We start from the raw sequence: 14,401 nt of genomic DNA on the forward strand, positions 1-14,401 counted from the left end.
AGAACAAAGTTAATTATTGTCCTTTAAATTATTATTTTACAGCTAACCAGAAGCAACAAGGTAAACCACTAACCCTGAAAATATACAATGAAATAAAGATCACAATATGAATGAAAATTACTATTTGCAGCTCAACAAACATGACTGGAAAAGGAAATAAAATGGAAAAGGCAACAAAATGAAAATTAAGGGAAACAAAATCAGACCAGATGTTGTGAATCTGTTTTTCATGCAGAGATGCTTAAATGCGAGGAACGGCCTTCCAGGCAAGGTTACTGAGACAATAACACTGAATTTGTTCAAGATGGTTTGATTAGATGGTCTGACAATGGAGGTTTAGAACTAAAAAGAGGATAAGTTGTGTAGGCCAAACAGGCTCTTCACCTTTTTTTTTTTTTTTTTTTTTTTTGTTAAACAAAAATATCTTAGAACTTTATTTAAGATCTTGAACAAAGATTATATTTCCCTGCTTTTTAGTTGGATTTAACATCAAAAAACCAAAACATATTTTGTTTCACACTTTTATTAGTCTTTATAACAGCTTACCTCTTATTACTATCAGAGTTTTTGTTGTCATGTTACCTTTCTTCCTGATTTTATTATCATTGGCCTCATTACCGTGCTTCCACTAGCTTCCCCTACTGTGCTACTTATTATATGCATGTTTGTTCTATATGCTACTGGCTTTCATCATGTTTGAATCTTGGCAAACATTTCTTTTAACTACAGTATCTTGTAGATAGATTGCATTGGTCCCAGGCAATCATTGTAATTGCTGAACATATGATTGCTATTTGTGCAAATTTTCACCTTGAAAGTTTCTAAATGAGGTGAAAACTCATGCTTGAGCACAGAATTGGGGAAATAAAAGAACTAATTTGGTAAAAAAAAACCTTTCAGTAGGAAATTTAAAAAATTTTCATGCCTCTTTTCCTGAATTGAAACTAGGCTAAACCGAGATATCCATACAAAAAGGACATGAATTGTATTTTGCAAGTCATAAAAGAAGCAACTAAAAATAGTTAAAATGTGCAAAGAAAAACAAAAGATGTAAACAATAAATAGGCCATCTAATAAAATAATACATATAAATGCATTCTGTGATAAAAGAAATGTTAAGAAATTCATTTTTTATACAGAAGTCACTAGCAATGACTCCCACAATATGCCAGTTACTTGTCTACAACTTCTCATAATTGGAGACATTAGGGACTGTTGAATGTATACTTAACATTTTGATGGGAGAATTATTCCACACCTAATTTCACCATCATCAAAGAATTGTAAATACACTGGGAACTTTGAAAAAGTATTTCACAAAGACTGAGACATACTTACTGTGATCAATCTGATCTTAATGGAGCAATCCATGGTATATAATGCAATGATATGCAAAGCCAGAGGAAGCACATTGCAGGAAAAAGAAATAGTCTAGGCACTCTTATCCGTGTACATTAGAGGATGTATCATATATTTCTTATAGTCATTTATTTATTTGCTTATTTCTGTCATTAGACTGTGAGTTCTTATAAAGTAAAGATAGTGACTTATTTATCTTGTCATCTTCTATATCTTGACAAAATAGTGATAGGAAGTCTACAAATACTCACTGAATAAATGAATTTTTAAAAATATTTTACAATTGCTACTAGTTTGCAAGTAGAAAGACAAAGAGGAAAAATAATCCTGGAATAATTAAGAGTGTTAAGATTTATTGGGGGGTATCAGCTCTGTATTTACTTGAACAACATATAGTTGCTAACAAATGGTGGTGTGTGTAGTTTTCCAAGTTTTGCCTATTAAGATTCATACTTTAATGACATTGTTAATTAAAAATAGACTACAATCTGAAATAGTGATCTTTAACTTGGTAATACTTATATATTACTACATACAGTATTATTTTATAGAAAATAACTGAATGTTTTGGGAAAAAATGAAACTTACTCATAATGCCATTGTCTATTAAAATTACAATAGGAGTTTTAGAAAAAAAAGTTTTTTTCCAGACTTTCTGGAAAGGAATGTAATTATATAGTATATTGTAAATGAACAAATACATATACATGATTTTTAAACAAGTTTTCTATTTTAATAGATATATATCCCAATGTTTCCCCTTAAAATTTTCTCTTCGCTGTCCTTTTATGCCAATGTAAATATTTTATAAGCTTTTAAATTGTTTTATGACATTCCATTAAATAAAATTATCTATGTTCACCAATGGTAGTTTGCATTATAAAATAGACTCATTGGTAGTGGTTGCTTTAATCAGTAGCTGTGTTTAAATGTAATTATGACATAAATCTATAAGCCTACATATGTGTAGGAGAGCATCTTTGTTTACTAGTAAAACAATTTGAGAGCCATAATTTTGTGATTCTTGTTTCCTGACCTAACTCCACCTGTCCACTGCATAGACTGAAGATTGAATTTATTTCTCTAAAATACCCAATAACTATTTTAGTGATTTGTTACTTGCCATTGCTGAATCACTCACAAATATTTCTATACCTGTCACAGAAAAAGAAAAGAAGGCCGTTTTACCTTTTAATTAGGTGGTTCTACCACAGCAGTCTCATGCCTGGGTTTTTTTTATGAGGTGTTAACGCATGTCATCAGCATTAAATTTCATTTTCATGTGAATACCCAACTTGTAACTAAGGTGAAAACCTTTATAATCATTCTCTTGAAATTCTAATTCATGACAATTTCACTTAGTGATTTCAATACACTTTAAATAGAGTGTAATAAACTGCATCATTAATTATCTCTGCTTAATTTCATCCTACGTAGAAGAAAAAAATGTTTAAATATAACAAAGGAGATTTTTAATATCCTTCTTTTAATCTATGAATAAACCCATGTTTATCCAGTAAGATTTTGGGTCCAGTGTATGTTTTCAGAGTTAAATTAGAAAATCAATTAACAGTCTATAAATACATAAGACAGTGAGAGAGAACTAAAGAGAAAAAATGACTGATGCTGGGGATATAATTCAGAGATTATAGGATGGCTATGAGCTGGATCCATTTGCGAATCTCCTAGAGCTTTGTCAGAACTTCATGGAGAAACCCCATGGGAAGGTAAATAAATGATATAAGCACAATTCTAGAAATTCATGTTAAGATGAAGTATATGGAATTCTCTGAAAGGATGGCACCTATATATTTTAAGCAGTGTCTTTTACCTTTCACCTTTTATTACTACTTATAATTTGCTGTCCAATTACTTGTATTTTTGAGGGGTTTTACATATTATCGTAAAAGAATCATGATAATTCAGACTATTTTGTCGGTGACACTAATTTGGGGATCAGAAACCCCACTTCGGATTTACTTTTAACCCATGGGTTTTTGGTCATATGTATGGCAAACTTCAGATTTTAATAGGTTCCTAAAAACAATTACTAATGAGATTGAGAAAGAGAATTTATCTCATGGAGATAGAATGCAAATTTTTGTGCATCTGAGACCAACATATAAGAAAAATATAAATTTCAACAAAAAGACATTGTGACTGGGGCGCTTGGGTGGCTCAGTGGGTTAAAGCCTCTGCCTTCAGCTCAGGTCATGATCTCAGGGTCCTGGGATGGAGCCCCGCATCGGGCTCTCTGCTCAGCAGGGAGCCTGCTTCCTCCTCTCTCTCTGCCTGCCTCTCTGCCTGCTTGTGATCTCTGTCTGTCATATAAATAAATAAAATCTTAAAAAAAAAAAAGACATTGTGACTGGGTTTAAATAAATTCATTGACTATGGAAGTAACTTCCCTATGGCATATATGCAATAATAATGTTGTTCTTTTTAATTGTTAGCCTTTACAGTGTGGAGAAATGTATTTTAGAAAGTAATTGAGACAATTGAACTTTATACTTAATGTTTGAAAGGAAGCAAGGAAGGAAAGGAAGGGAGGAAGGAAGAATGGAAGAAAGGGAGAGAGAGAAAGAAGGAAGGAAGGAAGTTTGCCAACTTAATAATTCATTTGTTCCTAATTTTATCTTTACATTTGTCATTTTATGTCCTTTATTTTGGAGTTTCTGTTCTACTGTGTGTATGATATACTCAAGGAAGTGATTTAAAATAGTGCCAGGATTTTTTTTTTTAATCTTGATGCCCCAAATTACAAATTTCATAATTGGATACCCAAGTTGTTCTGTATTTTGAACTATAAACAAGGAAATGAATACTGACTGATTTTTACAAGAGTGTTCAGCAACAGAGGCAACTAACATTGGCATCCAGTGTGCAGGAATTGAATGGTTTTATTGCATAATATGGGAGAATTGCTCACTACTGTCTGTTCCTGCTGACAGTCCTGATGTTCAGTCTGGTAATATTCTCAAAGCTATCTTGGATTTTTTTTTTTTTAAACCCAGTGCTTTGATATTAGATGTTAATAGGTTCTTAGTCTATGGGAGAGGAAGACTGGGACAATTAACATGAAAAAGCTCCATCTAAGAGGAGTCATTCCAGAAAAATATGGGTTGAGTAAGAATGCCTAAAGTTTGGTTCATTTTTTTCTATTAGTTTATTTCATCAAAATTAGAGCAGCATACGATGCAATAACCTAAACTTTTTCTTCTACATCAGAATAGCGAAATAGCTGTGGAATTGAACTTCATTTGTTAATTGCTTCTTCTACGGCCATCTTCTCTGGTGATGTCTCTAGATGCTTTAGGTTCCCTCTAGGTATGATAGCTCTATACAGAGCCAGAATATTAACATTGCTAGAGCACTATCCATGTGAGATGTGCAGAATTAAAACTATCTTTCTAAAATATACATAGATGATATCTCATGTTCAATTAAAATTAATGTGAAAAATTACAATGCATTCATCTATATAATATTATAAACAATCTTTTGGCATCATTTTTATAAATATAGAAAATATTTAACCTGTAATCTCCTCTTCCCATTATACATTTGGAATAGCTAATTGATGTAATTATGGAATCACTATGTTTTAAAGCCCCAGATGAGACCTTAGCATTTATAGGACCTTAGCAGGTGGGATAAACATGATTTTGGGTTATGGCTCAGTTATAGTAACTATGAGTTTTGGAAAGATACTTATCAGTTCAAAGTCTCTATTTCTTCATCTTTAATGCTGAAATGTAACATACATATCTCAGCATTATTATAAGAATTTAATAAAGTAAGACATATATGCTGTTTAGCACAGTTCTTAGTGAACAACAGTCAATCCCAAATTATTAAAAAAAAACAAACTCAAACAAACTGATACAGATATTACTGTATGAAAGCTAAGAGAGTTGAGGAAAGAACCAAGCTTTTTCTTAGTTATATTCTGGGAAAAATTGAAGTATGTTCAAAATTACTACCTTATTAATTGTAGACATCTATAGATAATAAATGTTATTGACTATGTAGGATTAAATATTATAAGTTCTTTCACAATTTAGAAGCTAAATAATTTTATTAAATGTCTAAAATGAATATTAACACTGAATACCAGATATTTGAAGGATCTCTTTTGTAGGTACAATTGAAGAACCAATATTGATTCATTAACTTAATTCTATAGTTTACATTAAGGTTCATTATTTGTTGTAAATTCTATGGTTTTTAATGAATGTATATTGATATTTCTTCACCATGAAATTATCATAAAAGATAGTTTCATTACACTGAGCATCTCTTCTGCTTCATCTATCCCACTGTCCTTACTCCAGAGTCTCTAGCAACCATGATCTTTTATTTTTATTGTCCAAAGTTTTGCCTTTTCCAGAATGTCATATAATTGGAATTATACAGTATGTAGCCTTTTCACACTGGCTTCTTTCATTAGCAATACGTATGCAAATTTCCTGTGTGTGTGTGTGTGCGGCATTGATGCAAGCAGGTAGATCTGAGGATCCACGAGACGATCCCACAGAACCACCCAAGAGGGTCCTTGCCTTCACACAGGGTAGAAATCAAATGTGAGCCAGAGAAAGTGAAAACAAAATGTATTGAATAGCCTAAATAGCAGACAGAGTGTCTGGGAAGAAAAGGAGAAGGAGTCTCATCATTGCCTGGGGCTAGGGGCTTATATTAGAAAGGGGTCTAGGGTACATGTTCCTCCAGGAATCCAGGGTAGGGTCCAATCAAAGGCAACTGTCAGGTGAACAATAAGCATTATTCTATAAGTCAGCAAAGGTATGGATATTGATGCCAGTGTCATCCAAGGTGTTTTTGAAAGTAATGTCTTGAAACATGTTTGGGATTTGGTTCTTCTTGGATGTTATTAGGTGTTGGGGACTAGGACAAAACTCAGAATGATTAACATTCTTTCTTCCCCCTTCAAGTGGGAATACAAATATTTTGGCATTATTCAGAGGCAAACTATGGAACAGGAGTAAATGAGGCTTAGCAGAAAAACAGCAGAGACAGGACCTTTGTAAAATGGAGCCCCTTCAGCTTTCCTACTTCAGCTTGATAGTTCATTTCATTTTTTTGCTAAATAATATCTCATTGTCTAGAGGTTATAAGTTTGTTTTTCTATTCATCTATTGAAGGACATTTTGGTTGCTTCCAAATTTTGGTAATGATAATTAAAACTGATGGGCTCCTGGGTGGCTCAGTGGGTTAAGCCGCTGCCTTCGGCTCAGGTCATGATCTCAGGGTCCTGGGATCGAGTCCCACATTGGGCTCTCTGCTCAGCGGGGAGTCTGCTTCCTCCTCTCTCTCTCTGCCTTCCTCTCCGCTTACTTGTGATCTCTCTCTGTCAAATAAATAAATAAAATCTTGGGGCGCCTGGGTGGCTCAGTGGGTTAAGCCGCTGCCTTCGGCTCAGGTCATGATCTCAGAGTCCTGGGATCGAGTCCCACATCGGGCTCTCTGCTCAGCAGGGAGCCTGCTTCCTCCTCTCTCTCTGCCTGCCTCTCTGCCTGCTTGTGATCTCTGTCTGTCAAATAAATAAATAAAGTCTTTAAAAAAAAATCTTTAAAAAAAATAAAAAATAAAAAATAAATAAAACTGCTATGACACGCGTGTGATGGTTTTGTGGGAATGTAAGTTTTAACTCCTTTGTGTAAATAATAAGGAGCACAATTGCTGGGTAGTATGGTAAGAATATGTTCAGTTTATAAGAAGCTTCCGACCTGTCTTCCAAAGTTAATATATATTATGCAGTCCCACCAGCAATGAATGAGATTTCTGTTACCCCATAGTCATCACATGGTATTTCTGGTGTTCTGGAATTGGCCATTCTGTAGATGTATTGTGGCATCTCACTGGCTTTAATTTGCAATTTCCTGGTGATTTGCATTGGTTTTTTGTCATTTGTGGATCTTCTCTGAGATGTTTGCACAGATCTTTTCCTCATTAACTGAGTTTTTTTTTTTTTTTATTGTTGAGTTTTAAGAATTCCTTATAAATTTTGGATATAGACCTTCCTTTATTAGATATGAATTTTGCAAATATTTTTCTCCATCTGTGACTTGTCTTTTTATCCTCTTAAGAGTGTCTCTTGTGGGCACCTGGGTGGCTCAGTGGGTTAAGCCACTGCCTTCGACTTAGGTCATGATCTCAGGGTCCTGGGATGGAGTCCCGCATCGGGCTCTCTGCTCAGCAGAGAGCCTGCTTCCCTCTCTCTCTCTCTCAGGCTGCCTCTCCGTCTACTTGTGATTTCTCTCTGTCAAATTAATAAAATCTTTATAAAAAAAAAAAGAGTGTCTCTTGCAGAGCAGAAGTTTTTAATTTTTATGAATTCCAACTTATCAATTTTTCCTTTCATCATATATACTTTCAGTGTTGTATTTAAAAAAAAAGCATTGCCAAATCCTTGGTTACCTGGATTTTCTACTAGGAGCTTAATCGTCTTGCATTTAAATTATAGGTCTATGATTTAACATGTAACTTTTGCTTTATATTATTTTTTCCCCTAAACAGGAAAAAAATACTTGAAACAAAATTAGTACCTTCCAAGCCAAAGCACACAGTCAAATAATAATTTTCCAAAGTTGAAAGCAAGATTTTTACAAATTTAAAGTGAGTTTGTGTCAAAAATTCTATATCATGATAAGTCTTGTTTTGGGGAGAATTGGATGAAGAAAGAGTGATTAAATAAAATTACTAATTTAGATACACAATTTACTAATGTACTACAAAGCAATAAAATGTAACCTTCAGGAATATCTTTACTACAAAAATTATTTCTCTGTCTACCAGATAATAATTAAGTTGCATTACTATGTGACAAGAATTATTTATATGGCTGTCAGTTTTGAAACAAATGAGCATCCCCTCTGATTGAGTTGTAAAATATCCTAACCAATAGTAAATAGCAAGTGGAACAAAGATATACACCCTTGGGGAGATTAGATCTTAAACCTTATTCATAATTTCTGCCCAGCAGGACACTGCAAGGGCATGCAATAGTACTTTTGCCTATTTCCAAGCTTCTGATAAACTTTTTAATAAATTCTAAGACCTACTTAAGACATACTGAAAGAAATTTGAAGGTTTCAGTGACTTTCTTTTGTGGTTTTGATTTCTATAGAATTGCATGTGCATAAATACTAGAGAGTTTTTTTTTTTTTTTAAGTTCAACGAAACTTTATTAGAATGATAAAATGATGATAATTGTGGCATCTGTATTTTCGGAAGAGTAAAGGATGATGAAAGAAAATGTTTCTTGTTACTAACTTGTGTAGTCTTTGTGGACAGAGATTGTACCTTATTTATCTTTTATATCACCTCATCATCTAACTTAAAGTACTACTGACGTTCAGGAGAAGAGACAGATGAAAGGTTTTTAGGCTGTAGAAAAGGAATGAGGAGAATTATTGAACTCTACATCTGAAACTAATGATGTACTATATGTTGGCTAATTGAATTTAAATTAAAAAAAGAAGAAAAGGGATGAGGAATTTTAAAATGTTTTCTTTTTAGCTCTGTACATGCTCTTTATTCTCAAAATAGTACCTGTGCCTGCCTACATCTTTATTCAGGGTATCAGTTAATTTGGAGACCAGTCTTCATGATCAAATTCTTGCCAAATAGAAATTTTAACCACCTTAGATACATAAACAAAAAGTAACTTAAGTGGTGTATTCCATTTGCTTTTGGTTTCACGTTTTTTGGTAAAAGAGAAAGAAAAATTGCTGTTTGTTTTTATTTGTTGAACATTTGTGTAGTTGCCTATGTAATGAATTTTAAATTTATAGTTATAGGTCCAGGTGTGCAAAAATGGAAATTTATTTTCTTATAATTAAACTTAGCTTAACGCTCTGAGCTCATATACTGTGAATAGCTAATCTTGCCGTTGCCAGTTTAAGAAATTTAACCTCTTTTGGCTTATAACTCAGTCTTTTTAGGAAAAAAAAATCTTTAGAAAAAAATATCTTTTTCTCTCTTCTCTTCCCCTTAGAATTGTTTTTTAGGTACACATATATCAGGGGAGAAAACAGTTGATGGTATAGTATTCCCCACTCAAGAGATTGTAACATAAAGCTTCTACTTCAGGCTTTGTCACTGATATATTCAAAGCCCAGCTTTGGGAATGAAAAGAAAACAGACTTTTTAACCTCTCAACAACGTCTGCTTTTTGCAAATAAAATGTGCTTCTACTTCTAGTATTTTCTTTGGGCTATGGATTTTAAAATTCTCTTTTGGAAGTCAAAAGTCAATAAATTAACTTTTTGTTCTTTCTGGATTTTTTTTTTTGTGTGTGTGTGTGTGTGTGTGTTTTCTACTTTCTCTAAGGCAAAGTCTGGCTTTAATTGTGGAAAACTGAAGAATTAAGAAAAAAAAGCTAGAAAAAATTTAAATGCACTTTAAAATCTTCTTGTGTGATACCACAGTGACTGGAGATGGAGTTACCCAGAGAAATTTGCAACACATGAATTATCTTTTTGTTTAAGATCCGTTCCTTTATTGCTTTGTTTATTACTGTTTTCCAACATAATAGAAGTCACCCTTTGCATCACCAGATAGCCATAAAATGATTGATAGAAATTGTTAGTACTTCAGCAATTCTCTGTTCTAAAAATAATGTGCTCCAGGACTTGCCTTAACACCAGAACATTCCACTCCTCACCTCACATCAAATGTTAAACTCGAATTCTGAAGCAAAGACAAAACTTCAATCAACTCTACAAAAAAATGTAGTATTCTGAATGTACTTGTTCTATAATAGCATTTTCTTTATCTTAAACCTCATTTTAAAAATGAGGTAATTTTTTAGTTCAAGTGCATCTACAGTTAAAAAAATAGATAAATAAAATGAAGGCAGAGCTCCTAACGAGCTCTGCTATGTCTAACATATAATCCTGTTTCATTAGCAAAAGCTTCAGAGATACATCAGTAAGAAGTTTTGCACAAGGTATTTGGCGTTTAATTTCTGTCCTGGAGGCTGAAGGTTATATAGCTGGACATAAAAACTCAAGCTATCCTGAAGGCCTTTCTAGCTACTTAAATTCACCTGATATAGGAATAGCAAAGAAATCATTGTTTTTAAGAAAAGAGTTTAATGTTTAGTTATTGTGCATATGTGGGAGGTGCCCAGCATTCTTATTTTATTTTTCTGGCATTCTATGTTTAGAATTTCATGCAAATAATTGCTGGCATCTTGTGAAACATTCAGGGTAATGGGAAAGTGTCACAATAATGGAAATTTTGCAAACCTTTCTTAATGCTTTTGTGCTATATTTAATCTTAGTAATTCAAAAGATCATTTAGTCATCATCTCAACATTCTCTAATATAACTGAGACATTCTCTAATATATAATAATATAACTCAACATTCTCTAATATAACTTTGGGCAAAGTCTGGTTACATGTTTCTCTTCACTTATTTCACTTATTTCTTACACGTTGTATATGTTCATGTAGGACTTTCATTTCCATCTCTGACCTCCCCTCTATAATTCTTCAATGTGATTAATAGTATGACTTCTTATTATGAGGCTCATTCTAAAGCAATAATCACACGAACTCTCATAAAGCCAGCAAAAAAGAGCCAGAAAAACCCTTGCTATATTTTAAATCTATGCTTTAAATAATAAAATAAGTTGATACTGTGTATATCATTGTTCTACAAACGAGGGAACATTCAATTCATTCTTAGGGAATATTCTTTGTATATATATTATTTCTTGTGCAAAATTTACTAGGAAAAAATAGTTTATGCCAGCTATGATTTCACCTTTAATTAAACAGAAATTACAGTTTCTTAGATAATTATTCTTCTAAGAATAAACACATTTTCCCCTATTTATTCACTTCTATAGGACTGAGCCAAAACAGCTCTGTAATCCCAAATTAACCACCTTTAGTGAATATTTTAGTGCATAATTTAGTGAATACAGATTACACATTTATTATGTGTGTATACATATACATACATATATACATATGTATCAGTAGTATTAGTTTTAAAAAAACTTACCAACATACTTAAACAATAACAGCTTCTTAACTGTGTTGTTAAAGTGCACATCTATAGTCTTAAAAAAATAAAATAACTGATGATTTTATACCGTCTACATTGAAACTTGTATTTTCAGTTCTATAAATATGATGGTGATGATATACATGCATTTTCTATTGAGATGGGACCATGTTTGGATTTATTATAGGCCTTAATAGCATATTCATAACTGAATGCTACCAATTAGGTTAAAACTTAGTGAATTTATAATGAAGGTTTTCAGCATTTAATCCTTTTCATGAAAATGACCTGATTGTTCTTGAGATGGGTTAAACTGACTAAATTTAAGTAAAGATATGTATCTACCTATGTTCATAAACCATGATTTAGGATTTAGACAAAATAATTTACTGGTCCTAGGTGTGTTACCAGAGGACTTCATTCATTCAACAAACATTCTTCTTGGTCTAATAGGTGCTATGTGTTGTACTAGAGACTAGATATGATACCTCAGCAATAAAATAACATTTTTATGCTTTTATATATTTCGTTGTCTAATAGAGAGATTGTTTGATTAGTACTTTATTAAAACATGGGAAGAAGCTGTAATGAAAACATATAAGCCATTTAATGGGAATCCCAAACTATATGGAACCAAATTTGTCTTACTGTAGGTCAGCATGGATTTCCTAAGGAAGGAACATTTATTTGACTAGAGTTTTGAAATTATACTACGAGTTAATCAAGCAGACCAAAGAAAATTGGCAAATGTAATACTGTGATCTATTGTAAAAAATATATATTTGGTGTTTTTCCCATTTCTGGTACAAACAGTTGTCCCATTTCTGGTACAAAACTCAAAACTTTTAGAATTTTCCAAATGATGAGAGCGATAAAAGTATTTTTTATGTTAATGAGGTGACATTTATATCATCCACCTCACCCCCATGCCCCACTGGGGGCTGATTGCCAAGGTAATGGACCATGTGGTTAGAAGGTTGGAACTTTGGAACTATCAGTCCCATCTTCTGGCCTCCGGGAAGGAAGAAGGACTGGTGGTTGAATCATTTGCCAAAGGCCGGTGATTTAATAAATCATGCATATGTAATGAAGCCTCTCTAAAAAACAAAAAAGACAGGGCTTAGAGAGCTGCCAAGTTGGGACTATTTGGAGATGTGTGGAAAATGGCGTACCTGGAGAAGGCATGGAAGCTCCTTACCCTTCCCACGTAATTTGCTCTATACATCCCTTTCATCTGGCTGTCCTGAATTATAAAAGTTAAATCTAACAAGTAAAATGTTCTCGGAGTTCCGTGAGCCACTCTAGCGAATTAATCAAACCCAATGAGGAGGTCATGGGAGCTGATCTATAGCCAGTGGAATTAGAAGTACAAGTAATAACCTGGACTTGCAACTGTTTCTGATGTGGGGTAGAGGACAGTCTTACAGGAATGATCCCTTAACTTGTGGGATCTGATGCTATTCCTGGGTAGGTAGTATCAGAATTAAATCATAGAACATTCATTGGGTATCCAGAGAATTGCTTGTTGTATGGGGAAGCCTCCACTATAACTTAAATTCTGTTATACACCAATGAACATTAGTTGAATTAGAGGTCCATAGTTTTATTTTTCTATATATTTAGGATAACTGACATTTTAAAGTGTTTTATAATCTGTACAGTGTTGCTTTTAACAGAATTAAGTATTCCATCATTATATGTTTTATTTTTATTTTAATCTAAAAATTTTCAATTTGGACCCATATGCCACTTAAATCTAAAATCAAGTCAGTTGGAACTAAAATCTAAAATAATATATAATCTATAAAACTGCAGATAAAACATAAAATTCTATACTTCACAAATTTTTCTATTAAAGAGATAAAAGCAAAATCATCTTTTTTTTTCCTTTGTCAGTGTGTCTTTTATTCCCAATGAGTACCACATCTGAAGTCAGAAGTTAACATGAATTATAATATACTATACTGATTGGATCTGTTTTCTTTCAGAGAGCCATATCCTTGAAGATGTCAACAAGTGTATCATAGCATTGAGAGACCAGGATGTTGATAATTTAGACCGTGCTGCAGGTGCTATCAGAGGACGGGCAGCAAGAGTTGCTCACATTGTCACAGGTGAAATGGACAGTTATGAGCCAGGAGCTTACACTGAAGGTGTGATGAGAAACGTTAACTTCCTGACAACTACTGGTAAGTCTCAGTCCCCAGTAACAGCTCCACTGTTCCTGATACTTTCTTCCATGTAGCTACCAGTCATACACATGGCAAGCAGATCTCTGCCTGTGTTGCTTGTTTTGAAATGGATTGCTCTCCCATCTGATAGGTCCTTGCATCTTTTGGTTATATGATTTGAAATTTATGTCTAGAAGTAAATGTTTTCATTGGGAAAAATAAGTCTTTTATAAATACATGTGTTATATGAATTACCCACAGGCCTTAGCCACTTGTGAATGTTTATTAATGCCAGAACTATTAAGATAGATAATTAGGCCAGATGTGATAAGTATGTAGTACTTTCCTAATCCCCTTTTAGCTGTATCTTTAGTACCCCCGGGCTTCTGTTTACATTTCTTAAACAGCAAACTTATCCTACATTTCCAGAGAAATGTTCTGTGCCTTCCTTCACAGTCTGTTTGTAAAACAGCATTTTGTTCTTTTACATAATCTTCTTTGATTACTTAAGAAATATAGAATCATGATTTTGTTTTGGTTGCAGCACCCAGGTTAATAATTTCTATATCAGCCAGTAAATGCTTATTTTGAATCACTCTTTAAAATGCATTCTTATCTTTAATGCTATTGATATTTCTCCTTGAAGCTTACAGAAGCATATGAATTCAATGGATTTAGAAAAAAAGTGGATATAATTTGAAAGAGGGCAATCAATTATTTTTAGAAGTCATGGCAAAACCTTTTCCTATGAAAACACATTGTGCTCTGTGAAATCCCCAAGATGAAGTTTTCTTAGTAATTACCTTTTAACACTAGGAGGATGGTGTACCTATG

The 14,401-nt window shown here is 33.1% G+C and overlaps 1 protein-coding gene across 2 annotated transcripts in view; it reads left to right on the top strand.

Annotated features, from left to right (window-relative positions):
- CTNNA3 (catenin alpha 3) overlaps window positions 1-14,401 on the top strand; it is a 1,821,555-nt gene that overhangs the window by 1,375,882 nt on the left and 431,272 nt on the right. For both annotated transcript variants that reach the window (XM_045069885.1, XM_045069886.1), the window contains exon 12: window positions 13,385-13,585. In XM_045069885.1, the coding sequence (XP_044925820.1) occupies window positions 13,385-13,585 (201 nt within the window). The remainder of the gene's footprint in view (window positions 1-13,384; window positions 13,586-14,401) is intronic.

The sequence above is a fragment of the Mustela putorius genome, unplaced genomic scaffold (assembly GCF_011764305.1).
Source record: "Mustela putorius furo isolate JIRA1106 unplaced genomic scaffold, ASM1176430v1.1 tig00003949_pilon_pilon_pilon, whole genome shotgun sequence".
NCBI classification, from domain to species: Eukaryota; Metazoa; Chordata; class Mammalia; order Carnivora; family Mustelidae; genus Mustela; species Mustela putorius.